Below are 27,781 nucleotides of genomic sequence, written 5' to 3'. Positions count from 1 at the left end.
CGCTACAGAGAACACACAGGGACACAGAGAAGAGACCACTATACTGTCACTTCCCTTGGACTCCAGCCCCCTAATTTTGGAAGTGGGTATGGCCCACAGTCAGAGAGAAAGAGGGGCCCCAGGTAGCAGCTTCCTGTGTGCTAATCTGAGTTCTTGATTCCACAGTGAAGGAGCAGACGTCCTAATGAGGGTAGCATTTGAGGCCAGAAGATTCGTCCTCATTAAAGGAGAGGAAACCTCTGAGACAGCTTCATCTACAAACACTGGAATGTTCATTTTAAGAGGGGATTTATAGAAAATGCAATTCGTATAAACACACACTTGCTGTGTGAGGAGGTGATAATGAAAACGATGGATTATCCGGAGTCCTGGATTCTCCTGTGAGAGGGAGACGGTTGACAGAATTGATGAGCGAACTGAGGGGCATATTAGAGGCTGGTGAAGGCTGTGGGCTTCCCTGGTAGCGCAGTGGTTGAAGAACTCGCCGCCCAATGCAGGAGACATGGGTTCAGTCCCTGGGTTGGGAAGAGCCTCTGGAGAAGGAAATGGCAACCCACTTCAGGATGCTCGTCTGGGAAATCCCATGGACAGAGGAGACTGACAGGCTACAGTCTGTGGAGTCGCAAAGTTGTGTCCACGGGGACACACCTGAGCACCTGAACACACATAGCAAGGGCTGTGGAGAAAAAGGGAGCAAGTTGGGGTGGGGAGCGAGGAAGGGCCGACATTCTAAGTGGGCAGAGACGGTGACATGAGCTAGGAACAGACCAGGGCAAGTTCAACCTGTCTTACTCTGCGATAACCGGCTCCGGGGCCAGTTTTGATTGGTTAAGAGAAGGTACTGGTGAGCCCTGTGTTCACCCATCCAGGCCACTCCTCTCAACTCTGATAACATATGCCCTAGTTATTACATTCCCTGCTCGAGACAGTCTGTGCGTATCTATTGTTTCACCTTTTAAAATCTAGAGATGAAACTTCTGGAGTTATCTTCTCCATAAACATTTTCAGGAAATAAAAAGAATTAGGAATAAGAGATGGGAGGAGATAGTGAAGGACAGGGAAGCCTGGAATGCTGCAGTGCAGGGGGGAGCTGGACACAACTTAGGCTCTGAACAACAGAAATAAGAGAGCCCTCATCCATTGTTCCTGGTAACCCAGTACCCATTGCCCCGTTTCCCAGGATGGGAATCCAGACTTCAGGGAACAAAGCCTGTCCAGCTCCCAGGCCACGGGGCTCGGGTGGAACTGAGTGCAGCCACCTCCTGGGGCAAGTGCACTCCCTGGCCCCACCAGCAGGGGCGCCATATCCCCTGAGCACACAGCTCAGACCAGGTAGACAAGGAGCCCCCTGCCTGGGAAGAGCAGCTCTATTTTTGAGGTTGCTGATGGCCAGGGAGTCGGCCTAAAAAGAAGTCAATTTCAAGGTCAGCAAGCAAAGAAAATGGAATAGAGTTGTGCGACTTTGACAGCAGGTTGGCAGGGATGGGATTCGGCCCCTTCCAGTTCCTCACGCCTAAAGAGCACATTTCCTTTTGTGCCTAACTCATTTGAAGCTGGATTTCTATCACTAGTCACCAAGTCTTGCCAGATACAAAGAAACCAGTGCTGTTTGGCATCATTTGCCCAGAAAGCCCACAGCAGCGTGTCCTTACCCGTTCCTGACCAGCAGTGTCCCAGATGAGGAACTTGTGAAGTTCATTTCCACAAGGCACAGTTTTGGTCATAAAAGACGCCCTGAAAAAGAGAAGGGACATTGACACATTACCGATCACCCCTGCGACCTTCACGAAGACTCCTGTTTCCATCAGGTGATGGCGGGGCCTTGGCAGGACCCCATAGGCTCTCCTCTAGGGGCCATGGAGAGGAAAGGGGACCTGTCATCCCAAAGAAGAAATCCCGCCTCTTCTGTTAGTCCAACAGAGGACTTGGGCCGGGGGGAAGCACAAAGTGTATTCAGCACACTGTGTTTCAAAACACTTATCTTCAACAGTCCTAAGACATTAGATGCCTGCAATCAGGAAAGAAAAAAAAAACTTAGATTTAAAAAATGTAAGATCACCACAATTAAGAGTGAAAACAGCAGCTGTATCCGGGCACATGAGAGTGTGGGCCTTGCAGAGGTGTAAACAGTGGTGCATACTCCCTGCTCTATGACCCCGGCACTGGCAGCAACCATTAGAATACTGTGTCTCACCCTCATCCTGCTCGTGCAAGTGCAGGGATAAAGATGGGCAGATGAACAAATACTTGTTTTATCCAAGAAAAAGGGAGGATTTGAAACTCTCAGTAGATAATGAAACACTTGACACTTTCTTTTTTGCATAGTTCCTCTTAAGCTTTTTCTCAGTGCTCAGAAAAGGTGTAAAAGTCTAACACAAGGAACGTTGGGTAGCCTTGGTTTTTTTTTTTCCCTGTGTGATAAAGTTTCCCATTCATTAAACAACAGCAAGCCTCTGACTGTGGGAGAAGCAGGCACGAGGAGCCTCCTGACGTGGTGTGGTCAGTACATGCTTCACCTGTTCACCTGTGCAGAGTTCCTGCCAAAAAAATGTTTAATGTGAATTTAATTGTGAGGATGCAATCCAGTAAATCTGGAATAGGCAACATTCTAACAGATGACGGGCCCAAATGCTTGGAGTAAGTCAATGTCCTGAAAAGTGAACAAAACCAAAGATGGGGGTGGGGGTGTTTTAGAATCTAGATTAAGAGAGAGGAAAGAGACAAACCCACCAAATGCACTGTATGGACCTTGACTGGACCCTGGATTAGTGGGAAAAGCACTCCAAAGACGTTTTGAGGACAACTGGCAAAATGAAAATTTAGACTATGTCAGATATTATCACTGAACCAAATTCACTTTCTAGGGACAATAAAGGTGTCCTCCTCTTGTTCTTCTCAGGATGCACACTGGAGTCTGCAGGGTTAAAGCATCAGGATGTCTTCCCTCACTTTCATGGACCCCAAGGGCCCTCACAGTCTAGCGAGAGTCCAGCCCTGCCACCACTCAGTGCTCAGCCTGGTAAGATTTCCTCAATTTCTACTCTTCCCTGAGACTAAGGGCAGACCACAGAAGTTCCAGGGAGGAAGATATTCTTCCCTGCAGGTCCCATGACTGTCCCCACAATGTACTCAACACCAAGGTGAATAGTCAGAGAGCTCTAATTATTAACACACAATTGCACTAGATGGAAATTCTAAGGATTTTTCTAAGGGATATAACCTAATATGATCAAAATTGCATCTGCCACATGACATTTCATTTCTTTAAGAGTTTTTAAACTGTATGTCCCAGCTTACTCATCAGAGCAAATATACTCCAAAAATCAAAATCTCTTGATGACTTTTCTCATTATAAAAGCAATATCAGTACTTCACTAAAGAAATATGTTAAAAGTGAATATAAAGGAGGAACATAAAATCAGTTGTAATTTCACTACCCAGGCATATTCACTGCTAATAAGTTGTTATTGTCTTCCAAATGGTGTTGACACAACTTTTATCCCCCGAGTCGATGGTACATAGATTTCGTATCTCCTGCACTTGATATATCGTGGACATCTTTCTATTTCTGTGACTATAGATCAGCATCATTACCTGGTGACTGTGTATTACACACTATGTCACGGTCCCCTTATTTTTCACTATTATGACAATGGTTAAATAAATATCCTTGAACCTGAATCTTTGTGTCCTTGTACAACTATTCTTTGGATTTCTCAGAAGCATATATTCTCCACATTGCTATGCTCACCAAATGGTAGCTTGTACCTACCTGTACACCCACTGAAACATATGCGATGACTTTTTCCCCAAACGAGAGCCTTCCGAATCTGCTCCAGGATGACACACAGGAAATGGTATTTCCTTTCTGGGTTTTTGTCGTGGTTGTCCTAAGTCTGAACATCATTTTGGTATTTACTCTTCAGTTGTTTTCCTTTTGTGAATCTTTAGTTCATGACCTTGGCCTACTTTTTAGCGGGGATGGTCATCCTGCTTCTTGTGTCCTTTTTTACTATTTTATACCAACTTTTTGTAACAGTGTATTTAAAAAAATTTTTTTTTTCAGTTAAATCTTTGCCCTTTAACTTGGCTTATGGAACATTTTCCAAAAATGCTTTTTAAAATTGTATGTAGATGGCTATATCAACATTTTGTCTTGATGCTTATTTTTGTTTTTACATTGATGTAAGTCGGATTTTCTCAGGTGGCTCACTGGTAAAGTAGAAAAGAATCTGCCTGCCAATGCAGGAGATGCAAGTTCAAGCCTGGGTCAGGAAGATCTCCTGGAGCAAAGAATTGGCAACCCACTCCAGTATTCTTGCCTGGGAAATCCCAAGGACAGAGGAGCCTGACAGGCTACAGTCCATGGGGTCACAGAAAATCAGACACGACCTAGCGACTAAACAACAAGTCACTTACCAACTAAACAAGTCACTTAGCAACTAAACAACAAAGCAGATTTTCAGTCATTCTTCAATATATTATAGGCAATGGGATAAAAAATACAGCAACTCTGCTCACAAAAAGTTCTCAGGTTTAGAAAACTAAGTTCATGCCTTTAAAGTCTTAGACTTTTATGAGCTAGGGAAAAAAATATACCCAGACTACGCTTTTCATTTTACAGATATGACGGAGGTAAGCCTGAGACCTGAGATGACCTTGACCCTGGTCAAGAAAGAATCTGATGGCACAGTCAGGAGAGAAGACAGAGCCCCATGGCCACCCTGGAGGATGAGGGTCACAGTCCCTCAGTTTGCTCATCTGTGAAATAGGCCCCAAATCCACCCTGCGTGATCTATGGGCTGCTTCAGGGTCAAATGAGGAAACAACAGCTGTGAAGTCCCCGTCGGTACACAGTGAGCCAGCAAGGAACAGCTCTAGGGAAAGTAGCAATGCATATCATACCATATGTATGCATGCATTCACCTATATGTGGGGCTTCCTGGTGGCTCAACTGGTAAAGAATCTGCCTGCTAATGCAGGAGATGCTAGAGATGCAGGTTTGATCCCTGAGTCGGGAAGATCCCCTGGAGGAGGGCATGGCAACACACTCCAGGCTTCTTGCCTGGAGAATCCCATGGACAGAGGAGCCTGGCGGGCTACAGTCCATGAGGTCGCAAAGAGTTGGACATGGCTAAGAATGTGCACACACACACATACCTGTATGTGCAGACACCTCTCTCTGTTCCTGATTTCCTGCCACTAGGAGAAAGACAATTACTGTTTGAAATGAAGACTGACAACCGTTGCTCTTTTGGTGTTTTGTTTTGTTTTTTTCAGCCTCCTTGCTAGCTTTCAAGTTCAGACTTTCAGGCGTCTTTGCTTCCAGAGCAATGGGGGTGAGCAATGCTGGACTGGCTTCATTACCTGCGGGAAGCAGAATCTGGCAGAGAAGAAACACGATGTCCTTGTAAAGGTCAAACTAGAAAGAGAGGTGTACACGTCTGTTCATGATGTCGACAGTCTGCTTGAACAGCAGTCAGGGTTTCTCATGAGTCACCAGGTGGCAAGGATGAACTTTCGGTGCAGAAACGATGCCCTTTCACAGCCTGAGGTCCTTCTCAAGGCAGTGATCACTGTGGGAGGCGGGTGGACTCCCAGTGGACTCGATGGCTGCGAGTCAGAAGCTTGCCGTGTGCCCTGCCGTGAATCTTCTCCACTCAAGGCTGATGGAGGCCGTTGCCCTGTCCTCATCCATCCTACCCAGTTCCCCAAATTGATACACCCGTTGTTTCCCAGCTGAGGAAAACCAAACCTTGCTCTCTGCAGAGAGCATGCTGACTTCATGGAGAAAAAGACACTGGGCTAAGTACTAAGATGGTGAAAAATTAACCACCTGCAAAGCAGCACGGCAGAAGCACATCTGGTGAAGTCATCCTAGCAAAGAGAAAGCGAAGAGAAAGCGAACAGGAAGTGCTCTCGTGTCCCAAGGCTGAGGTCTGGGCAGGGCAGGGGGTAGGAGGGCAATCCTCCCCTCCTCTCCCAAGCATCAGAACAGAGATGCCGACCCTGGATTCAGCCAGGAAAGGAAAATCAATCTGCCCACGATCCGTGCAGACGGCTCTGCTGTGTGTGGACGCGTTCCCAGGTTTCCTGGCAGGCAGGTTCAAGCAGGACCTTCAGGGATTCGTCCCAGATCTCGACTTCCATCTGGAAATAAAGTCGGCATGATCTGCAGAATAACGCACTCGAGATCAAGGAAACAACCCGAGGCGGCAGTGAGGGCGGCTGGTGCAAGGTGGAGGGGACTGCAGGGATAGGAAGACTGGACACATCGCCCAAGGCCCTGAGTTGTGTCCAAGTCTTCACAGTCGGGACTGAGTCTCCCTGGCTGGGATGAACACCCTCGAAGGCTCAGACACTGTGACCTCTCTGGGTACTTAGAAAGGAAGAAAGGTGAATCGGAAGAACAGATGAGAACTTACCCAATGGTCGGGCTGATGTTGTGGTCAAAGTGATCCTGGACGAATCGACACACGATGCTGGACTTCCCCACGCCAGTGTCCTGGAAGAGGACGAGAACAGAGCCATGAAGACAAAGGGGGCGGATTCTGACCCAGCATAAACAGAACCCAGCACAGGGGAGCTTACTTCCGGCTGGGGGGAAGTGGGATATTTTCTTCTATTTCATACCAGAAATTTTGACAATGAAGTCATATTGCCTTCATAAAAGAAGTATGCTAAAAGTAAGTTTCAGAAACATGTGCCATCTATACACAATAATTAACCTAGAACTGGCATGTCCCAATACATTTACTTCCAGAAATTTGGAAATTTGGGGAGGGATCTAAGAAGCACAGCAACAATATCACTTTGTTTTGGTAGAAACTGATTTTATTCAAACCTTTAGCACTCTAAGAAGGCATAACCTATTTTTCTAGGTATCATCCTGTAAGAACGATAAATTCTAATTATTGCATGTTTATCATTTTCTCTCTAGAATCTGATGGCTGCATAAGAACCTCCAGTTTTGCTCAATTGTACAGCTCTTTCTCTGTTAAATAATTCTATAAAGCTGTTAGGAAGGCGGTCCACTCACAGACTGGAAAGACACATACATTTTTCTCTGTGTGTGCATGCTAAGTTGCTTAGTCGTGTCTGACTCTTTGCAACCTGACTGTAGCCGGCCAGGCTCATCTGTCCACGGGATTCTCCAGGCAAGAACACTGGAGTGGTTGCTATTTCCTCCTCCAAGGGATCGTCCAGACTCAGGAAGCGAGCCCGCCTCTCTTAGTCTCCTGCATTGGCAGGCGGGTTCTTCACCACTAGTGCCACCTGGGAACTCCCAAATGTATTTTTCTCCAGTCCTTTCCAAATCCCTTGTCAAATGGTTTAAGGAATTAAAAAGAAAAAACAAAACATTCACAAGGTCATAGAGATGGGAGAAGAGACAACCATCAGACAAGTGAGGACAGAGAGGAACAGCTGGGGGAGGGAAGGTGGGGTCACTGTTAAAGAGGGAGCCGGAGCCTAAGGGCCTGCAGCGGGGAGAGCGAGTCAGTCCCGCCCATGTTCCCTGCAGGTACCAAGAGCTGGAGGCAGTGCTGGAATCAGAATATCGGAATCAGAGGCAAGACTGCAGAGAATCACACCTAGGCGCCCCACCCACGGGATCAGGGGAGGGATGTTCCAGCAGGATGCTGGAGGCTGACTCCAGAACACCTGTGTCACATACAGGCTGGCCCACGACCCTGCACACAGCTCGGGTTGGGGCGGGGGGAGCTACGCACCCCACCCTGCCCCACCCTGTGCGAGCCCAGATGGAAGGGGTCAGAGGCTTTGTGTCTTTGTGTCTCCCCGCTTGCAGACCCAGCTATGAGTCCCCCAACTAGAGGCCACGTGTGCCCCCACCCACCAGCCCCTGTGCAAACAGAGCTTTGGGGAGGCATTTTATTTTTTTAAACATTCTCCTTTTATTTATTTTTTTCTTTTGGCCAAGCCATGCAGCATGCTGGGGTTTTAGTTCCCTGACCAGGGATCAAACCCGTGCCCCCTGCATTGGAAGCGTGAACCCCTAACCACTGGACCAGCAGGGAAGTCCCTGGGGATGCATTTTAATCTTTAAAAAAGAAATACTCATCTAAGAAATACCGGAGATTTACACCCACAGAAAAGTAGAGGATGCATTTTTAGAAGATCATTCAGAAAGTAAGACGGACCCTCAGAAACTAAAAACATGATGACAAAAATGGAAATTTCAAAGGAAGAGTTGGCAAGGTAAAATCCAGAGATTGCCCAGAAAGCAGGACAAGGAGAACAAAGCTCCTGCCCCCGCTGCCCTTTGAGAGTGGCCGCACGGCAAGGAGATCCAGGGCACGTATCTGCTCTGGGAGGACTGTGGAGATTCAAGACAGAGAAGTGAGGGGGAAAAGAGACACACCTAGCCCAAGAAGGAAAAGACAGTGATGAGCTTCTCTTCAAAGCTTCACGTTAAAAGCCCACAGATCAAGGAGAAAATGCTGAAACTCAGAGAAAGGTGTTTTTCTCCAGACACTGAAACATGAAATCAGATTTGAAACACCATCAGCATCTGAGTCATGGGAGTGCCCTCTCGCTCCCGCATTCAAGGGACAATCCTAGCAAACCCGGGGCGGGAGGGCCTCGGGCTTGGGATCCTCATCAGAAGGTCACTGTCCAGAAGGTGTCATCTCCCAGAGCACGTGGCCTGCATTGGCTCTGAGCCCCCAGAAAAAGCCGCACCAGACGCTGCATCTTTGCAGCCCTGAGTCGATGTGCAGAGTTCAAAGAGGTGACGACAGAAAGGAAACACCAGCTCCTCAGACTCCAGATCAATGCGACTGCTATTTCCAGCTGCATCCCCAGGAAGGACTCCAGCTAACGCTTCTCAGTGTCCCCAGACCACAGCCCCGTCCTTCCCATCTCAGCTGAGCTTAAAGTCCCTGTGAAAGAGCAGACCCCTACCACCCTGCAGTCCTCACAGCCCCAGCGACTCTGGACAGGGAGAACTGGGCTGCACCCAGGCCTCCCCCATACCCAGCTGGGACAATGGCCCCTTGATAGCCTCCCCCCCAGCAGCAGAGCCCTTCCTCTAAGGGAGCGGCTGGCATCCAGGGCTCTGGCCCGAGGGGGCATTCTCATGGGCAGGACTCTGCTCCAGGGGGCACGTTTCGGAGCCCATTTACTTGCTCTGCCCAAGGGTTTCAGCTGCCAAGAGCTGACTCATTAGAAAAGACCCTGATGCTGGGAAAGATTGAAGGCAGGAGAAGGGGACATCACCAACTCAATGGACATGAGTTTGAGCAAACTCCGGGAGATGGTGAAGGACAGGGAAGCCTGGAGTGCTGCAGTCCATGGAATCCCAAAGAGTTGGACACGACTGAGTGACTGAATGACGACAAAGTCATCTTGTGGGGTCAGAGGCTTTGTGACAACTTGGGGATGGCCTGCTCCCAGGCCTGCCATTCCCCCGTCGGCCACCAGGGGAAGGCCCTGCCCACGGATGGCAGACGATGGCAGAGCAGGATGCAGGGCAGTCGTCATGAATCACTGAGCTGGGTGACTTCCTTTTCCTGCAGGACCTCTTTCAGACAGTCACACACACACATACACACAGAGGCAGGAGGAAAACGCCCCAGATCATGCCTGTCCCACAGGAAATTGCAAAGCTCTGAAGCAGCAACTCCTGGGTGGATAAAGGCATCAGAGGAACAAGAGGAGGGCCGGGAGGCACAGGCTGCTCACCCCTTCTCCTCGGCCCCGTGACTTCCGGGGGACTCGACACCCTTGGAAGGAAGCTGGCTCCACTTCCTGAAATGACAGGACGTTGTTACAGCCCATCCAGCCCCGAGTCTGCAGGAAAGGAGGCTGCGTGGCTTCCCCGAGGTCACACAGCAGGTTGGAGGGTCAGAGAACAGTTTTCCGAGTCCCATGAAAACCCTACAGGCTCTCACCAGGTAAATCAACTCCCCGACAGATGTAAATGTCTTCTTAAAAGAAGTCCACTTCTTGGACCCATGAGGGCCTTTACTACTGCTTTCCAGGTTCACCAACCATAAGAGAGTCATTCGCCCTAAAGATACATCTGCTAGGTCTTGCCTGAATGGGAGGGGGACGTACTGTCAGCTACCAAGGAGGCATCACATAAAACCAATTCTTTTCTTTTTTTAATTGAACGTAGTTGATTTAAAATGTCGTTCATCGATAGTCTCAGGTGTACAGCACAGTCACTCAGTCACACACACACACGTACATCTGTATCTGTATCTGTTCTTGGTCAGAGTCTTTTCCCTAATAGGTTGTGCTGCGTTGTGTGCTAACCTGCTTAGTTGTGTCTGGCTCTGTGAGACCCCATGGACTGTAGCCAGCCAGGCTCCTCTGTCCGTGGGATTCTCCAGGCAAGAATACTGGAGTGGGTTGCCATGCCCTCTTCTGGGGGATTTTCCCAACCCAGGGATCGAATCAGGGTCTCTTACTTTTCCTGCATTGGCAGGCAGGTTCTTTATAACTAGCGCCACCTGGGAAGCCCCTAGGTCACTTACACATCAGACCTAAACTTTCAAAGGAATCAGACAGGGTGTCACAGACAGGGGGACCAAGACTGCACAGGCCACCCTAAGAAGTCAACAGGACGGCTGATGGCTGGGCTCCAAACTTTTAAAACTCAGGCATGCATCTTTCTGCTGACATAATGCTCTAAATAAATCACGATTCTTTCCCAAGCTTGGGCCTGTGCTATAGCTCTCTACAATGAAGACCCCAACATCCATTTATAGTATTATTTCCATAGGAAACTTTATTCTACTTTCAAACTTGGGATTTCAGCCAGTACCAACCAGACTCTCAGGCCTACAGTCCAAGCAGAATACCCCAGGAGTGAAGAGATCTTTGGGGAACATTTGATGTTCAGTTGCTAAGTCATGTCCGACTCTTTGCAATCCCATGGACTGCAGCACGCCAGGCTTCCCTGTCCTTCACTATCTCCCAGAGTTTGCTCAAATTCATGTCCATTGAGCTGGTGATGTTATTCAACCATCTCACCCTCTGTTGCCCACCCTGGGGGACTCCTGCATTTGGACTCCAGGCATATTGCCAACAATCCCAACCCTTCTTCGGAACAGAAGTGGACTAAACATTTACAGCGATGATGACAAAAGCTGAGCTCATAAAAGCTCCCGGCACCCAGCCAGGCATTTTCTACGGAGAAGTGTCCACTATCATCTCCTGAAGCTTTGTTTCTGCTGTCATCTCTCTTCTCTCCTTCTGTGACTCCAGCTGTGTTTGTATTATACTTTTTCACCGTACCATGTACTTCTTTATCTTCTTTTCTTTATTTTCCATCTTTTATTTGTCTGAGTTTCGGTTTGGAATTATTCTGACCTATCTTCTAGTTCTTTTTAAAGATGTATTGAACATGATGATAAACCCATTTATTGAATTTCTGATATCAGTTATTGCATTATTTCACCATAATATTTTCACAGTACAGTTTTCGATGGCATGCCAAAGTCTGAAATCATGACTTTTATTTCCTTGAACATAATAAACATGCATATATTATTTTTTTAATATTTATTTTATTTATGTATTTGGTTGTGCTGGGACTCAGTTGCAGCACACTGGATTTTCGTGGCATCATCCAGGATCTTGTAGTTTAAAGTACATTATCTAGATTCTAGTTCAGTTTCTATTGTTTGTGGAAAAGTTTTCAGTCGAATTGCCCTGTCTCCTCCTATCACTGGTCAAGTCTGAGTCCTGGAAGCATCACCCAAGGACAGGGAATTAGAGTAGCCTGTCCAGGGATATGGGTCTCCAAGCACAAGACACACCCCAGGTGTTGAAACACCATCTCTGACTCTGAGTTGGTGTTTAAAAAGAACAGGTGGCCTCGATTCTGGGATGTCATCCACCCCCAAAAAAACTGTTCCTAGTAAGAAAATATTTATGCTGATTTTAAATGCCATCCCATCCTACTGCCTACATTTACCTGCCTCTCGTTCCGGCACTGGCGGATATAGTGGATTAAAGAGTCTAGCATTCCATCGATCATCGAGTGCTCTGGCCCCAGAGCAGGTGGTGGCCTCTCCATCCTGCAGGTGGCAAAGGCATGTTCTAGGAGTTCTAGGGAAACTGAAGTCAAGTATTCGGCATGGGAAAAGGTGATCACCAGGGGCTCCATCTCTCTACCAGCCCGGCCTCCCTCTGCCTCACTCCTCCGACAAGTTAAAGAAGGAAAAGAACAAGGAAGATGCTTCTTAAAAGGGGAAGAACAGCGAGTCCCATCACCCTCCACTTCCGACATAGCAGCCCCGCTGCTTCTTGGCTTTTTCAGAGAGCCCTTTGTCCCGATGCAGAGACTGTACAGCCAAGCAGACATTTCCGTGTGTCTGCGTCTTACAAAGTGTGACCTTAACTGTTTAAAAATTTTTCTAATCTTGTGTTTTACTTAATCTCACTTCCTGCCAGAGGAACCACCGCCTCTTCTGTCACCTTTCTTTCTGCTCAAGCAGCGCACGTGTGGGGTGGTGACTGGGCAAGCCAGGTTCTCCGGACAAGCCAGGTTCTCCAGACAAATGGCACAGACACGAGCCCCCTGTTCCCAGCGGGGAACCCACCAGCCTGCACAGGCTCCCTGTACCGACGCAGGATTTTATTGTTCTATAATGTTCTTACGAAACACCAATATTCACTCCTCCCAAGTTCCAGGTCTAGCAAATAAGGACAAAGAATGATCATAATTGCAGCTTTTAATGTGGTTCCCAGTGACTCCTGACACCTGGTATTTGGTCCCCTGTGTGTAGGCTAGGGAGTTTCCCAGGTAGAACAGCAGTAAAGACCCTACCTGCCATTACAGGAGTCGTAAGAGACGCCGGTTCGATCCCTGGGTCAGGAAGAGTCCCTGGAGGAGGGCATGGCAACCCACTTCAGTATTCTTGCCTGGAGAATCCCATGGACAGAGGAGCCTGGTGGGTTACAGTCCATGGCGTTGCAAAGAGTCAGACACAACTGAACCGACATAGCATAGACATGTGGTCTAGACCTAACAACTTGCTCTTAAAAAGTAGAAAAACGGTGAAAGTGACAGATGTCAGCCCCCATGTTAGGTTTTAGAACACTGAGACTTGGTCCCCCTTTCTCACCAGGTTGCCCGGCACCAGCCTGGGGCTCCTAGAAACAGAAGCATTGGAGCCACAGCTCTCGGTGACCATCCAAGGCGCTCTGCTATCCTTAGGATCAGCTGGTACCGCCACACCATGAACTTGTCCTTCAAGTGGGAAGCACAGCCGTGGACCCCAAGGGCTCTCGGACTCGGGTAAGGAGGCTTGGCCCTCCTCCCCTCCAGCCCCTGGAGCCTGGGCTTTGTCCCGGGGGCAGTGGAACCAAGAAGACCCAGCACGGGGGGGGGGGCACTTTAAGAGGACTGGAAGGAAACCAAACCAGGAAACAGAGGTGTTTAGGAGACTGCACACATCTGCATTTTTACTGAGCATCTACTATATGCCAGGTGTTTTCACAGATGATGGTGGCCAGTCTGTCATGTCAGAGCTAAGACTCTACACAGAGCCTCAGCAGGCGCTCATACTCAGCGCTGCAGGGCAGGCAGAGGGAATCCTTCCTATATCTCAACCCTGACAAGCCTGACAGCTGCTGTCCTCAGACCACTCGCTGGCCTGAGTTAACACTCAACACTTTGCTGACCCCAAGCCGAGCTCCTACGTGATGCAGAAAGTTAGCTGCTGTGATCCTTAGTCACGACAGTGGACTGCAGCACTGACCCATGCTCCCTTGTTGGCCAGAAGCTAACAGTCCACGTACCTGCGAGGTACTGATGAGCCGAGACGCCAGCCTCTGCTCACAACTCGCCTACCTTCCTGACTGCCACTGATCCCCATAAACAGTGATAGTCTTTGACCCATGACAGGTGAGGAATCATCCTATACGTCTGAGGGTCAACTGGACTCCGCCCAGACTTGCTGGCCATGCCAGATTCAGGAGGGCAGGTCACAGAAGGGAGGAGATGTATTTGCAGGGGCTGGGCATCAGAAGGTGGGGTCTGAGCCTACAGAGTGCCGTTCCCATAACCATCACGCCGGCTTGACTTTCTCACGGCTCTGTCCCTCGGTCATCCAGCACGTCTGTGAGCGTTTCAGAGACTTTACAAAACACACAGGAAAGGCAGCAGTGAATTTCCAACTGGGCGGGAGATTATTTAATACTGCCCCCTCACTTTCCATCTGTGTTCTTTGGGAATAAATGCTAAACCAGCACACTCAGTTTAAGAAATTTGACCAGGAAATACAAGGCTGCCTGCATCACAGCTACCAGGAGAATCCCCACCTCTTCACGCTGATAGAAAGGGATCAACATATTTGAACTTTATGTACCAATAACATGAAGTCATCCTTGTGGATAAATCAAGATTTGTGGCCATACATCTCTTTAAGAAGTTTATTTTAGGGTCAAGAAAGAAAATACATAGTTTATGCTTCCCAAGATAGGAACTGTGTCCCTTGTACGAATCACTGAATATTTCCAGAAGAGAATATTCCCAGAGACGCTGGGGGTCAACACCTTCCGTGCACTGTGAACACCCTATAAAGGATGAGTCTCAGGCCGCTCTGACTGCACATCCCTGAATTCAGTAAACAGAGTGTGGATCCTCTGATAGGTGTGTATCTATTTACAAACTGCACACATGCACAACTGTATTAAGATATTAGACAGCCTGTAGGACATAACCAGGAGTAGAAATTTTTAAAAGAATGATCTACTAGGATCTTCTCAATACTATGTCACCAGATACAGAAATCCCTGGATGCCAAGGCTGGCGTAAGCTGCTACTGCCCCAGCTCCCAGATTTCACGTCTTTGTTCAACCAAATAGCCTCGTCGGTGTCACAGACAGATTTACACTCAGTACAGTCCAGCACTGGGGGGAAGGACTCGATCTCAGTGTGCACTCCTACCTCCTTGACACATAGAGACCGGGAAACACAGGGACGAAGCCCCCAGAGGCTAGAACCACACCATGTGGATGGGAGGCTGGAGGCAGCCACCTTTCAACTCCCTGGGCTGGGAAGCTGTGCGGAGAGAAGTTAAGCCAAGTGGCCCAAAGACGGTTCTGACACCTTCTGGAGGCCCAGCGACATTCCTGCTCTGGGTTCTGTGGGACACTCTGTATCTTTCTTCTTTTTTAACTGGGTCTCAGGGCACGTGGAACACCCCCGACAGCCACAGGAACCAGCAGGAGGCTACGGGTGAAAAAGATCCTCCCTGACAATGCAGGAGACCCAAGAAACTCAGGTTCAATCCTTTCTTGGGAAGATCTCCTGGAGAAGGGAATGGCAATCCACTCCAGTATTCTTGCCTGGGAAATCCCATGGACAGAGGAGTCTGGCGGGCTATAGTCCATGGGGTCACAGAGTCAGATGTGACTGAAGTGACTTAGCACAGGGCACACTGGAACGTCCCCTGCCGGCCACCGGGAGCACAGCCAAAGGCTGCCCTTCCAAAGCTGGACCCCCAGGAGGAAGCATCTGTAAGGATTTTACTGCTGACGCCGGTCACTTCCCACCACCTCCAGGCCCACTCCTCCCTGGACTAGGCCATCACATCATCACACCAACTGTTTTTGGCAGGCAGTGACAACCAAACCATAACGTCATGTGCTGCTCTCTCATCAAACAGGAGGCTGGAAAATGTCACCTGATGTCTGGGCCTGGCCAGCAGTAAAGTCTGGCTGCCTCCAGTCGGAGCACCCCCTCGGCCACTCACGAACCTCGGGCGTATTTCTTCTGCATCTCAGGTCATGGTCATGGCTTAAAGGCATTGCTACACGTGCACTCAGAATCCAAGTGACAGGACAAGAATGTCCATTTCTACATTCTCACTTTACAAAAACACAACTGATTGACTTTATTAAAAAACAAAGCAAGGAAGAAAAAGCAATAATCCGGGAAAGACGATGACTTGTTCCAGGGGTGAGCTCACCATTCAGGTTTCAACTTGGACCCTTCTGTCCACTCAGGCTCTGCTTCTGCGGACCCATCCACACTGCCCCCGCCTCCCCCACCGGACTCTCTCTCAAGCAGGCAGGAAGATTGCAGTTTGATTGAGGCAACCAGGCCAGAAGTTGCTAGATAGTAATTTGGTCAGATGAACCAAAGGAAGTGTGTTTCTTCACTCGGTGGTTTGGACAGCGTGAGGGGTCAGGATGGGACTAAAGACCTTCTCTGACATGAGAGCACAAACTTCTGTTCCACTGTGACCTAACCACATGACCCAAGCAGCTCAGTTCAAACTTTGCTTTCCTACCCACGAATCTGGTGCCTTACCCAATCTAGCACAAAAGAGACTTGCCCAAGGTCTGACGTGTATAGACACACACGGGTAAATCTGTGACACGATCCTGTTTGTGTGCCTGCCTCTATCCCAGAAAAGGATTAGAATATTTAACTGAGCTTCCCAAGTGCCGTCGCACATCAAGCCTATGTTTTCACAAGACGGAATCCTTCTCTGCTAAATGGATCTAAACGGCAAACTGTATCTGGCGACCAGGAACACGGAGTCAGCCAGGACAAGTAGACAGCGGCAGCATTCTGCCGTTCTGCTGACTGAAGGAAAACATTTTGGAACTTGAGTTTTCTATGACGTTTGATCTGGACTCTAGATCCAAACCAGCTCGATGTTCATGCTTCCTCAAAACAGTAGCCACAGGGCTGGCCAGCATCACTGCACTGTCCGTTTCCCTGCATGCTCAGTTGCTCAGTCATGGCCCACTCTTTGTGACCCCATGGACTGTAGCTCACCAGGCTCCTCTGTCCATGGGATTCTCCAGGCAAGAACACCGGAGTGAGTTTCCATGCCCTCCTCCAGGGGATGTTCCCGACCCAGGGATCAAACCACATCTCCTGAGTCTTTTGCACTGGCGGGCAGATTCATGACCACGGCGCCACCTGGGAAGTCCCAGGTGTCTATTAGCTTCTCTAAAACAGGTGAAACACCAATGCCCAGTGTACATCTATTCGCTGCAACATCCCACATCTGGTAATGCCATGAAGTCACCAAGTACCAGCATCCTGATCCATGGGCTGGGTTGCCAGCTACTGTTCAGTCTGGAGCTCAGCATGGGAGACAATGAACCAGTGCCAAGAAAAGGAAAAAATAAACAGCAAGGGCCCTGGCACCTGGAGTGGGGGCTTCCTCAGCCCCGCTGTATACCCTGGAGTCCACTCACTACATGGCAGGGCAGACAGGGGCACCCAGAAAATCTCAGAGTGGTTCTCAACCAGACAGCATCCCAGGGGGACACCCAGGACTTGCCCCCCTACAGGAGAGGAGTCTCCAAGATTTCTTCCTGTGTGCAAAAGAAACTGTGCATGCTCTCTTTTCTTGGCTAAAAGATCCAAATCTGATAGCTATTCGGGAATAACTTTGTAAACCTTAATCATAATTTTCTGAGTTGTTCCCTGTCTCTTTTAACTGGAGGAAAACATGAAGAGAACTCCAAGGAAACAGACCCCAAGAGATCACAACCCAGAGTGTGAGACACATGGAGCGTATATCCTAGGAGATGCTGTGACAAAGGAAAAATGGAAAATAACAGTCAGGAGGTGGCCTGCAGGGAAACCGGAACTCATGATAGCCCCCAGCCCACCCACAAATTAACTGTGCAGGGGAGCAGAATTTGGGGGTGGTCAGAGTGTGTGTTTGGGGTCTGACACACAAGAGTTAATTTTCTTACTAGTTCTCTGTGCTTCTGTTCCTTCCTCTGAAACAGGAGCAGTAGCAGGGCCCGCCAGGTAGGACTGTGGTAAAGATTAAATAAGATAATACATCCACAGCACTGAGAACAGTGCTGGCTAACTGTCATCGTGGTGATTATGCAGCCATTCAAAAGAATGAAGTCTACCTGCAGGAGCTGCTATGTATGAAAAGCGTTCAAAGATCTATAGATTAAAAAATCCGTTTACAGATCTGTAACGACTTCTTTATTTTTAAAAACTATCTGGGTGTGTGAGCACAAGCCTGATACACATCCTTAAAAAAAAAAAATCACACAGATACATTAACAGTAGCCATCCAAGATTGGAAGCAAATTCCAAGAGATAGAGAAGGACAGGGAAGCCTGGTGTGCTGTAGTCCATGGGGTCGCAGAGAGTCAGACAAGACTGAGCGACTGAACAACAAAGATTGGGAAGGCTGTACCTTTTTGTAGCCTTTGAACTTTGTAATTCTACACAAAGGATTCCTTGGATCTATTTTTAAGTAGGAACAGATGTGATCTTAAGTAGAGGAATCAGCATGCACATTCTGTTTCCTTCTTTAAGCTTCTCTGTATAAACGTAACTTTTTCCACTAACATGTTCTCCCCACACTCCTTTGTATTATCCAAATTTTAAACGGCCATCACCCAAGTTATAGATTCTGGCCTCTGTGAGATGTGCTTCATTGTGATTGCGCTAATCAGAGTTAGCAAAACAAAGGTGGAATTACAGGAACCCTGCTGGAAGCCAGCTCCATCGCTGACGTCCTATGTGTCATGTGTCTCTGATGGCAAAATGTTACCATTGGGACCTGAACCCTCTGCCTCCTAACGACTCACGTTTAAACCATATCACATGTGGAAGTAGTCTACACTTGTAGTTTTTGTTGCGGTGCAGTTTTCATAACACAAAATGAATCATTTTAAAGTGAACAATTCAGGGGCTTCCCTGGTGGCTCAGTGGTAAAGAATCCACCTGCCAACATGGGAGACATGGGTTCCGTTCTTGATTTCGGAAGATCCCACAAACGGTGGAGCAACTAAGCCCTGAACCACAACTACTGAGCCTGTGGTCTAGAGCCCAGAAGCTGCAACTACTGAAGCCCACGCCTAAAGTCCGTGCTCCTCAACACCCCCTCGCACAGCCCAGGGAAGCCAGCAAAGCACTAGGAGAGCTGCTTTGGGAGCCCACACGTGGGACCCTGGCTGGGGAGGGGCAGTGATGGGAAAGAACATGGCTTCCCAAACAGCGGGTCCTCCCACTAAAGCCTCATCAATTCCAACCTCAGGACTTCAGTCCCCGTGATCCATCACTTAGTGATGTCCCGCCAAATCTGGAGCTGCCATGTCCCAGGGTGCCACTGGCCATCTCACATTTCCAGCACAAGATTCCCCAGCAGGAATCACACCTGCCCAAAAGCAACACCTGCCAGGGGTCTGCCCAGGACCAGCAGTTCACCTGACAGGGTCTGGGCTCGAGAGCCAGGGACCCAGGTTACAGGCCAGGTGGAGAATATCCACTCTGCCTTGGGAACAGTAGCTCACGGGGCATGCCTCATGCCCCAGACACCTGCTCTATTGTCCCTTCTTTCTAGCCCTGGTGCGATGGGGCCAGAAGATGTGTCTGGATGGTATGAGTTGCCTCTGGGTGAATGTTAGCTCATCACAGAATTTTAAAATTTGCATTTGGAGAAGTAAAAATACTTACAGTAATGTGGTGTAATCCTGGTGCAATAAGGCAAACTAAGGTAACTTTTGAGCAAATCGACTTGTTTTTCCAGAAGCATCGGGGAAGTAGATGACCTTTACCAGTCCTCCTGGAGGGGAAGAACTTCCTTCTATTGAGAAGTTATCACATGACAGGCAGGGGCCCCCATGGTCTCATGCTACCTGTGCTGCATAACTTTTACTCGCTGGGACAGACACTGTTACCAACATTATACAAGCGAGGGATCTAAGTCTAGGAGGCTCCACAAACCAGCTTAACGCTTGGCTCCCTCTCCTTAGAATCCAGAGTCTGAGAAATGGCTCATGTCAAAGATCTGGTCAAGTAATAAACCCGCTGTCTTCAAATTTCATATGCCGGCAGTGACCTTGTTAGGACATGGAAAGGGCATATGGGAGAGGATCATTGCTGCTGTTCATCCATTAGAAACAGAGCCCTGAGATTTAGCAGGTCACCCCTGCTGTCGAGGTGGTCAGGAGACTAGGTTCCAGCAAATGGGATAGAAGCAGAGGCAATAAATTGACCCCTAAATCCATCAGAGAAGTCCTGAATCAGCTACCAGAGCTGACCAAGAAGAAAGAGATGATTTCTCTCCTAAGTCCCTGGACTTTGGGATCTCAGCCTGTATCCTCATCAACACAGTGCATCTAGAAAATCTAAAAACCCACACATCCCTCTAAACAAGCTGAGAATTATCCTTAGAGCTTGTTGGACCTCATCATCTGCTTATTCCTCATTCATTTATAAGGTAGATTCATTCTGGCCCTGTGTCTGAAATCTTACAATTTCCAAATCTAAATTGATAAGCTTTACTTATATATCTATATACAAGGATGACAGTACACCATTTCTTTAAACCCATATTTTTTTCTAGACTACGCCCTTCTTTGGAAAATGCCACTTACCCACATTTAGCTATTGGGCAGATGCTCTGTCTCCCCAGACTCAGCTTCCCACCACCCGGGGCTGGCAGGACATCATCTGACCTGGGTTGCGCTCTCTGCCCCACAGGGCAGCTCTGGCCCTTCTTCAGCAGTTGCATCCACTTCCACGCATAAAGCCCAGCAGGGGTGCCACAGCACCGAGCATCCTTTACACACTGGCTGCCTGCCAAGACCAAGTCGTTGGCAATCCTGTCTTGTTGGTTACCATTAGGGCAGACAAAACTCTTTTGAAGACCATTCAGTAACAGGGGCCCTTGAAAGAAGCAGAAGGGGGTGGGGTATCTGCTGGAATCCCCTGACCCTGACTTAGATGCCTTAATCTATATATTTCAGCTGCAGCACACATAATCAACCAACCGTCATTCCCTGAGATTATATGACAGCTATGGGTCAATTTACCCTAGCCTGCCATTTTCTGCCTTCTCAATGACCTATTACCAATCTGAGATTGATCTGCTGTGGCACCTGCTGTCGTCCATGACCAGAATAATAAACACAAGCTATTCGCGTTGGCTACTCCATTTTTGATCAAGAGCTGCAGTTGAGGACGACAGACACCTGCCCATTAGGAACGGCACGTAATTAACAGCAGTATTTACCTGCTCCCCCCGGGATACCAACCAGGAGAGAGAAAACAGACTATCACCAAGAGAGACCAACACCGCCCTTGCCCTCCTGAATTATGGCAGCTATACTCCGCCTCCCACTCAGCCTCGACTGCAATCGAAATAAGTACGCTTTCAGATTTAAATGACCTATAATGTAAATCCATATTATCGATGTATTTTCACTATATTATGTGTATCAGGAAGCTGTGTGTGTGATCACCTGCTACAGAGACAGGACTGAGGCTGACTTTCAGCTGGGACAGATGGAATTGCCAACCCTGCCACAAAAAGACGCCTACAGAATCAGACTGGCATACGGAACTGTGCTTTTTATGGCATTTGATTGGAATTTTTATGTGCTTGACCTTGTCACAGGAGCAAAATCCATCATCTACGGAAATCATAAAACTGACTGTGTCACCTTGGCACACCATTCAAAACCAATTAACTGATCTTCTGCTAGACACATAAATCCATTGATCCATTTTTACAACTGGCATATAAAACATTCGTAAGTGCAAATAGGTGACACATTTTAATAGACACTTGAAAGAGTAAAGTGAAGACCACACAGATTTAAAAACAAAAATAATGACCTCTGGTTCTTCTCATCCAATATTTCAAAGCACTACCTTTTAGTCTTAGGGAAAAGCTTGGAAATTCACATAAAACAGTACTCTGCTTTTAATATACATTTGTGTATTCTAACACAGATTATACAACATTTCAAACAAATTTATCACCACTGGAGTCTGAAGGCTTTTTAGAAACTGAAAGCGTGACCCACTGGAGACTTCTTTTGCCTTCGGTAAGCCTAATTAACTGTTAACATTTGCCGAGTTGCCTTTGGGCACGCAATATCATGTTAACACAGTCAGTTGAATGCCACTATTTTCTTATTCTGAGTTGTCAAGAAATTTATAAATGAACAAATTTCAGCTCTGACTATGAATGAACAAGCAGGAACTCCCTCTCTGTCACAGGAAGGGCTCTGCTGCCTCCAGCATCACAGGGCACCACCTATGGGGAGGCCCCGGGCCGGCTCGGTCCCCCTGCGGACCCAACAGGGACAACAATGGGGAGCCAGCTTCCACAGCTTCAGCTCTGGGTTCAAGATCCAAAGTCCAGACTCAAAATTAAACATCTTAATGGCAAAGAAGATGCTGTTTACTCTCTACATCGAGATGGCAAAGAGTGAGGAAAAGTGCCCCTTTTCAAAAGAAGAAACAGATTTTGTGAGAGTAAGATCACACACAAGACGCCCAGCACATGCTGCTGATGTGAGACCACCGTTTCATCACCTGGCACCGTGAGGCGTGAGCTCTGCTAAGACCTCAGAACCAGAAAAGCATCACTGCAGGACGCAGTGAGCCACATGGGTTACTCATGGGATTCTCAGGAAACTGGAGAGCCGTGGTCACAGCCGAAATCACGCTTCAACCCCAGGCCAACCACGAGTCTGCGGGCACAGCTCCCCACTGTCGCCTGGCTCCCAGGCCAGGTCTGGGGCGCAGGCCTCAGGCTGTTCAAACTAGGTCACTAGCCGCGCTGCGCAAGAGGTACTCAGCCTCCTTGAGTCTATTCAGAGGCAGGATCTGCTTCCCTCCGAAATTAAGACTCTAAGGAATTTCCTAAAATAACACACAAACACCCACCACATTCGTTCCGGCTAATTCTGTGGCTTCTACAACTCAGACTGGGAGCCACACCCAACTCCAGATGAAACTCAGTTTAGTTCTCAGGTAGAAGCAGCTCTTTCCTCGGACACTTTGCAGGGGCTTTGAGAATCCTGCCCCCCTACATGTGACCTGGAAACTAACCCAAGGAAGTCTTCCATCCCGTGATATATGAGGATTACGGGCAACAGAAGTGTTAACATTCCAGTCAAAAGGAGTTCTGTCCATCAGAGGGCAATGAGACCATTTCACACCCATGAGATTTCACCAGTCATGTGCATGGATTCACATATGAGGGCGAATGGGAGGGAAGATGAGTCTAACGACAGAGGAGGGGCCGGCAGCAGAGAGGCTGGGACACAGCACCCAGGACATGTGGATCCGCCCCCAGAGCAGGAGCAGAGGTTGCCAGATGGGAGGCAGGTGGCAGCCCATGGTCCCAGGAACTGGGACCATACCTCTCTTGGGTGACTCCTGGAAGGGATGGGAGCCCAGGAGAATGGGATGACACTTTGGGTTCAGGTTGGGACTCCTGGCAGAGAGGAGGAATCAGACTTCTAGAAAGAAGAAGAACCTGTGCCTGTGGATTCACACTTGACACTGAAGAGTGTCCTTCTGAAAGGAGCCTCTGCCCCTCCTGGGCAGCAACAAGCAGGGCTGGACCCACTGTGATGCAGGGTCATTGCTTTACTGACTGGAGAGTATGCCCTACAGTCCATCACCACAGGTATCAGAAAGCTTCCGCTGGTCACAAGAAGGACTCCAGCCCTGCTCTATTCGTGGGAGATGAAGGATCCAGGATCCAGGATCATCTTAAGCGGACTGTGTTACACATTAAGCTCAATGTGTCCCTAACTTTCCCAGTGACACAGCACTTTTTGGACTAACTCCAGCAGAAGTAATCCCACTCATACTGAAGGGGGAAAAATAAAGAAACACAGCATGGAAAACACCCCAGTGCTGTAGATGGTGGAAACTGTTAACTCATCATTTCGCCTACGTATTTTTCTAAAACTGGCCCAAACACAGAAGCCATCGCACTTCACAGATGGGTACCACCCAGCTAAGGCTCAGCTCACAACATCACTCTTTCCCTTTAGCTCCTCTCAGATTTTTCACTCATTAAAGCATCTTCCACCAACCACTGAATGAATTCCATATATGCAATGTTCCAGCTTATCATTCTCAGTAAGATGAACACTGGCACAGATGAACAAAACTCGCAATACACTCAGCACCTAGTAAAGCTTGTGCTTATTAATATTAATATTTGTTCCATGAGCAAACCAATCAACTAGATAGTACTTGCAGCCCTGGATGTCCAAGACCCGTGCACCATTCAGTACCCCAAAGCAGGTTCCTTCACACGATTTCTAAATTTTCCTGAATCTGATAGATTCAGAAATCAGTGCATGTTTTAGTAGAACAATGCAGAGTCCATAAACAGACCCAAATACATATGAGGACTTCATTTATGGTAAAAAATAACATGTCAAACCCATGAATAATGATGAATTAAGCAATAAACAGCATTAGAACAACTATCTAGACATTTGGAGTAAAGAAATAAAATCTGAATCCCAATCTGACTCTTTGTACCAAAATAAATTTCACATGATAAAAAAATTCCTTAATTAAAAAAATTTAAGACACTATGAATGAACAAAAGAAAAATTAAAATATGTTAAAATTTTACAATATTAGAATATGGAAGCACTTTCTAAGCAAGACATAAACACCAAAACCATAAAGGAAAATATTGATATATTTGACTAAATAAAGAGTTTAAAATATTAATATGATTTTTAATTCAGTAAAAAAAAAAGTAAACTAGAGAGCAACAAATTGAAGAAAGGCTTGTGCAATACTAAGCAAATGACTAAGGGTTTGGTTTCTTAATGTACAAAGTGTTCTCACAAGTCAGAAAGAAAAATAACCCAATAAAAATTAGGTAAATGATGTGAATGTGTAGGTAACAAGAAATATAGCTAGTCAATAAACATAAAAAGATGCTCAGAGTCATCCATAATTAAAGAAATCAAATTAGAACAGGTGGACTGCAAGGAGATCCAACCAGTCCATTCTGAAGGAGATCAGCCCTGGGATTTCTCTGGAAGGAATGATGCTAAAGCTGAAACTCCAGTGCTTTGGCCACCTCATGCGACGAGTTGACTCATTGGACAAGACTTTGATGCTGGGAGGGATTGGGGGCAGGAGGAAAAGGGGACGACAGAGGATGAGATGGCTGGATGGCATCATTGACTCGATGGACACGAGTCTGAGTGAACTCCGGGAGTTGGTGATGGACAGAGAGGCCTGGCGTGCTGCAATTCATGGGCTCGCAAAGAGTCGGACACGACTGAACTGAACTGATCATCTTTTATCTATAATATCAGCAAAGATAAAAAGTTTTGATGATATTCAGTGTTGGTAAAGGTGCAGAAAATCATTCATAAACACTTACTGGGAATATTCTGGTTTTTAATTTTTTTTGGCTATGCCTCAAATGGCAACCCACTCCAGTGTTCTTGCCTGGAGAATCTTAGGGACGGGGAAGCCTGGTGGGCTGCCATCTATGGGGTGGCACAGAGTCGGACACGACTGAAGCGACTTAGCAGCAGCAGCAGCAGCATAGTTTGTGCGATCTTAGTTCCCTGATCATGGACTGAACCTGGGTCCCTGGCAATGGAAGCACAGAATCCTAGCGATTAGGCCTCCAGGGAATTCCCAGGAATATTCTACTCTTAGATCTGGACATTTAATTTGTAAAAATCCATTGTGCACCTAAGACCTGTGAGCTTTTTCACAAGAACCTTACATTTCAGTACAAAAATATAAAGAATATGTTACATCGCCATGAGATATCACCTTACACCTGTTAGAATGGCCATCACCAAAAAGACAAGAGATAACAGGTTGTAGTGAAAATGTGGTTAAAAGGGAACCCTTGTGCTCTGTGGTGGGAATGTAAATTGGTCTAACACTATGGAAAATAATATTGAGGTTCCTCAAAAAATTAAAAATAGATCTAAAATATGCTCTAGTAATTCCATGTCTGGGCTTATACCTGAAGGAAATGAACACAGGATTTCAACGAAATATCTGCACCCCATGTTAACCACAGTATCATTCACAAGCGCCCAGATATGGAAACAATCCAAACGCTCATCAACGAATGAATGGATAAAAGGGATGTAGTACAAACAGACGAGAGAGTATTATTCAGCCTTGAGGAAGGAAAACATCCTCTCATCTGTGACCACATGGATGGACCCTGAGCACATGACGCTATGTGAGATAAGTCAGAGAAAGACCAGTACTGGGTGCTACCACTTATGTTAAATCTGAAAAAGTTAAACCTATAAAAAACAGACAGTAAAATGGTGGTAACCAGGGGATGGGGCTTCAGCAGGGGGGCAGGGCTAAGACTGCTATTGTTAAGGGCACAAAGTTGTAACAAGTAGTGAATAAGCCATTGAGATTTAAGGCACAGTATGATGAATATAGACAAAAATTGTACTATAATTATGCAATGTGACAAATATGACTACATCAGCAATCATATTACAACACATAAGTGTATACACACCTAACCTTAAACTCAGTGGTAAAGAATTTGCCTGCTAAGGCAGGAGATGCAGAAGACTTGGGTTCAATCTCTGGGTCAGAAAGATCCCCTGGAAGAGGAAATGGCAACCCACTCCAGTACTCTTGCCTGCAAAATCCCATGGACAGAGGAGCCTGGTAGGCTACAGTCCACGGGGTCGCAAAGGGTTGGACTCGACAGAGCAACTGAGCTCGCACCTTAAACTTATTCAGTGTTAATGTCAAATTTTTTTTTTAATTAAAGAGTATGTTACAAATTGGGTCAAATTCATGAAAAGAATGACAATATCACACAGTAAATCAAAAGCTATTACTTATCACCTATGCCTTGCCAGATCCCATGGCTAAGCAGATTAAATAAAACTTAATTAGAGATCCTCTTGTGCAAAGAACCTACTTAGACTCTCTTAAGCCTCAAGATTATCAGGGTGTAAAATGGTTTTTGGAAGAAGAGGTAAGAGAATTTTTCAACATGACACCCCAGGTCGAGTCAGAAGGGTTGTCTGTGCAAACTGCCAGCAGTTTACAAAGCGGGAATCTGGACCCCAATAGCTATGTGATCTCCCAGGGGAATTGAGCCAGGACGTGACAAAGCTAGAGCAAGCCACATCTGCCGACCCGAGGGTGACCCAGCGTCCACAGTGCTCAGCTGGCAGGAGGCCCATCTAGCTGTGAAGACAGTTGAATTGCAGCCCTAGAAACTCCTAATGCCTACAGCTCCACCATCCAGCAGGTTGATCACAGTTTGCGAACCAACAGTTTCTGAAACAATTATAGCACTTAACACATATCCCCTGAGGGAGTGAAGAAAAAAAAAAGCCTGGAATCTAGGGCTTCCTGAACACGAGCTGGAAAAAGGGCAACGGACAAAGCTGAGCCCAAGGTCCCTCTGCACACACAGCCCTGTGATGTCCGGGATGCCTGGGACCTACCAAAGCTCATCTCACACCACAAAACGCAGGCAGGGGCTGCCACACAGGGCCGACCCAAGGCTGAAGGCAACAGCTCTGCATGCAGGTGTTTGCCCCTGCGAGGCGCTGAGCGAACCCAGGGAGGGCCGGCGTCACCGTCGCAAGCACGGTGTGTCCTGCATGTGTCCCGGCCTCCCTGCAGACACCACTTCACGTCTTCACGGCTCATTCAGGCCAGTCATCTCACCTCCCCAACCCTGGCCAGAACCCTGACAATGAGGGCATCTGCCTTTTCTTTCAGGGAGGATACTCACTCCATAGGCTCGCCCAGAGTCGGACCCAATTGAATAACTAACACTTTCACTTTCTTATCCAGGGAAGTACTTCAAACCTGGTTCACTTTGATGGATTATTTTATTTCTTTATTTTTGTGACCCCATTCTACTGTGCCACATGCCCGTCTGAACAAGTAATCTGCGACTGAGAAAGTCTTCAGCCCAGCAAAGAGGCTGCATGCGCTGGTTCCAGGGTCATGCAGAGCTCGTTGTAATCCTTGAAAGCTCACTTATTATTATCATTATTATCAGCT

General features: G+C 47.4%; 1 protein-coding gene across 2 annotated transcripts in view; it reads right to left on the bottom strand.

Moving 5' to 3' along the window:
• RAB31 (RAB31, member RAS oncogene family) overlaps nt 1-27,781 on the bottom strand; it is an 81,274-nt gene that overhangs the window by 44,174 nt on the left and 9,319 nt on the right. For both annotated transcript variants that reach the window (XM_069568655.1, XM_069568656.1), the window contains exons 2-3: nt 6,426-6,505; nt 1,653-1,734 (exon numbers count right to left, since the gene is read on the bottom strand). In XM_069568655.1, coding sequence (XP_069424756.1) covers nt 1,653-1,734; nt 6,426-6,505 — 162 coding nt within the window. The remainder of the gene's footprint in view (nt 1-1,652; nt 1,735-6,425; nt 6,506-27,781) is intronic.

This window comes from Ovis canadensis, chromosome 23, assembly GCF_042477335.2.
Source record: "Ovis canadensis isolate MfBH-ARS-UI-01 breed Bighorn chromosome 23, ARS-UI_OviCan_v2, whole genome shotgun sequence".
NCBI lineage: Eukaryota > Metazoa > Chordata > Mammalia > Artiodactyla > Bovidae > Ovis > Ovis canadensis.
Note: the sequence above shows the minus strand (reverse complement) of the source record. Positions and strands in the feature narration are given on the sequence as shown.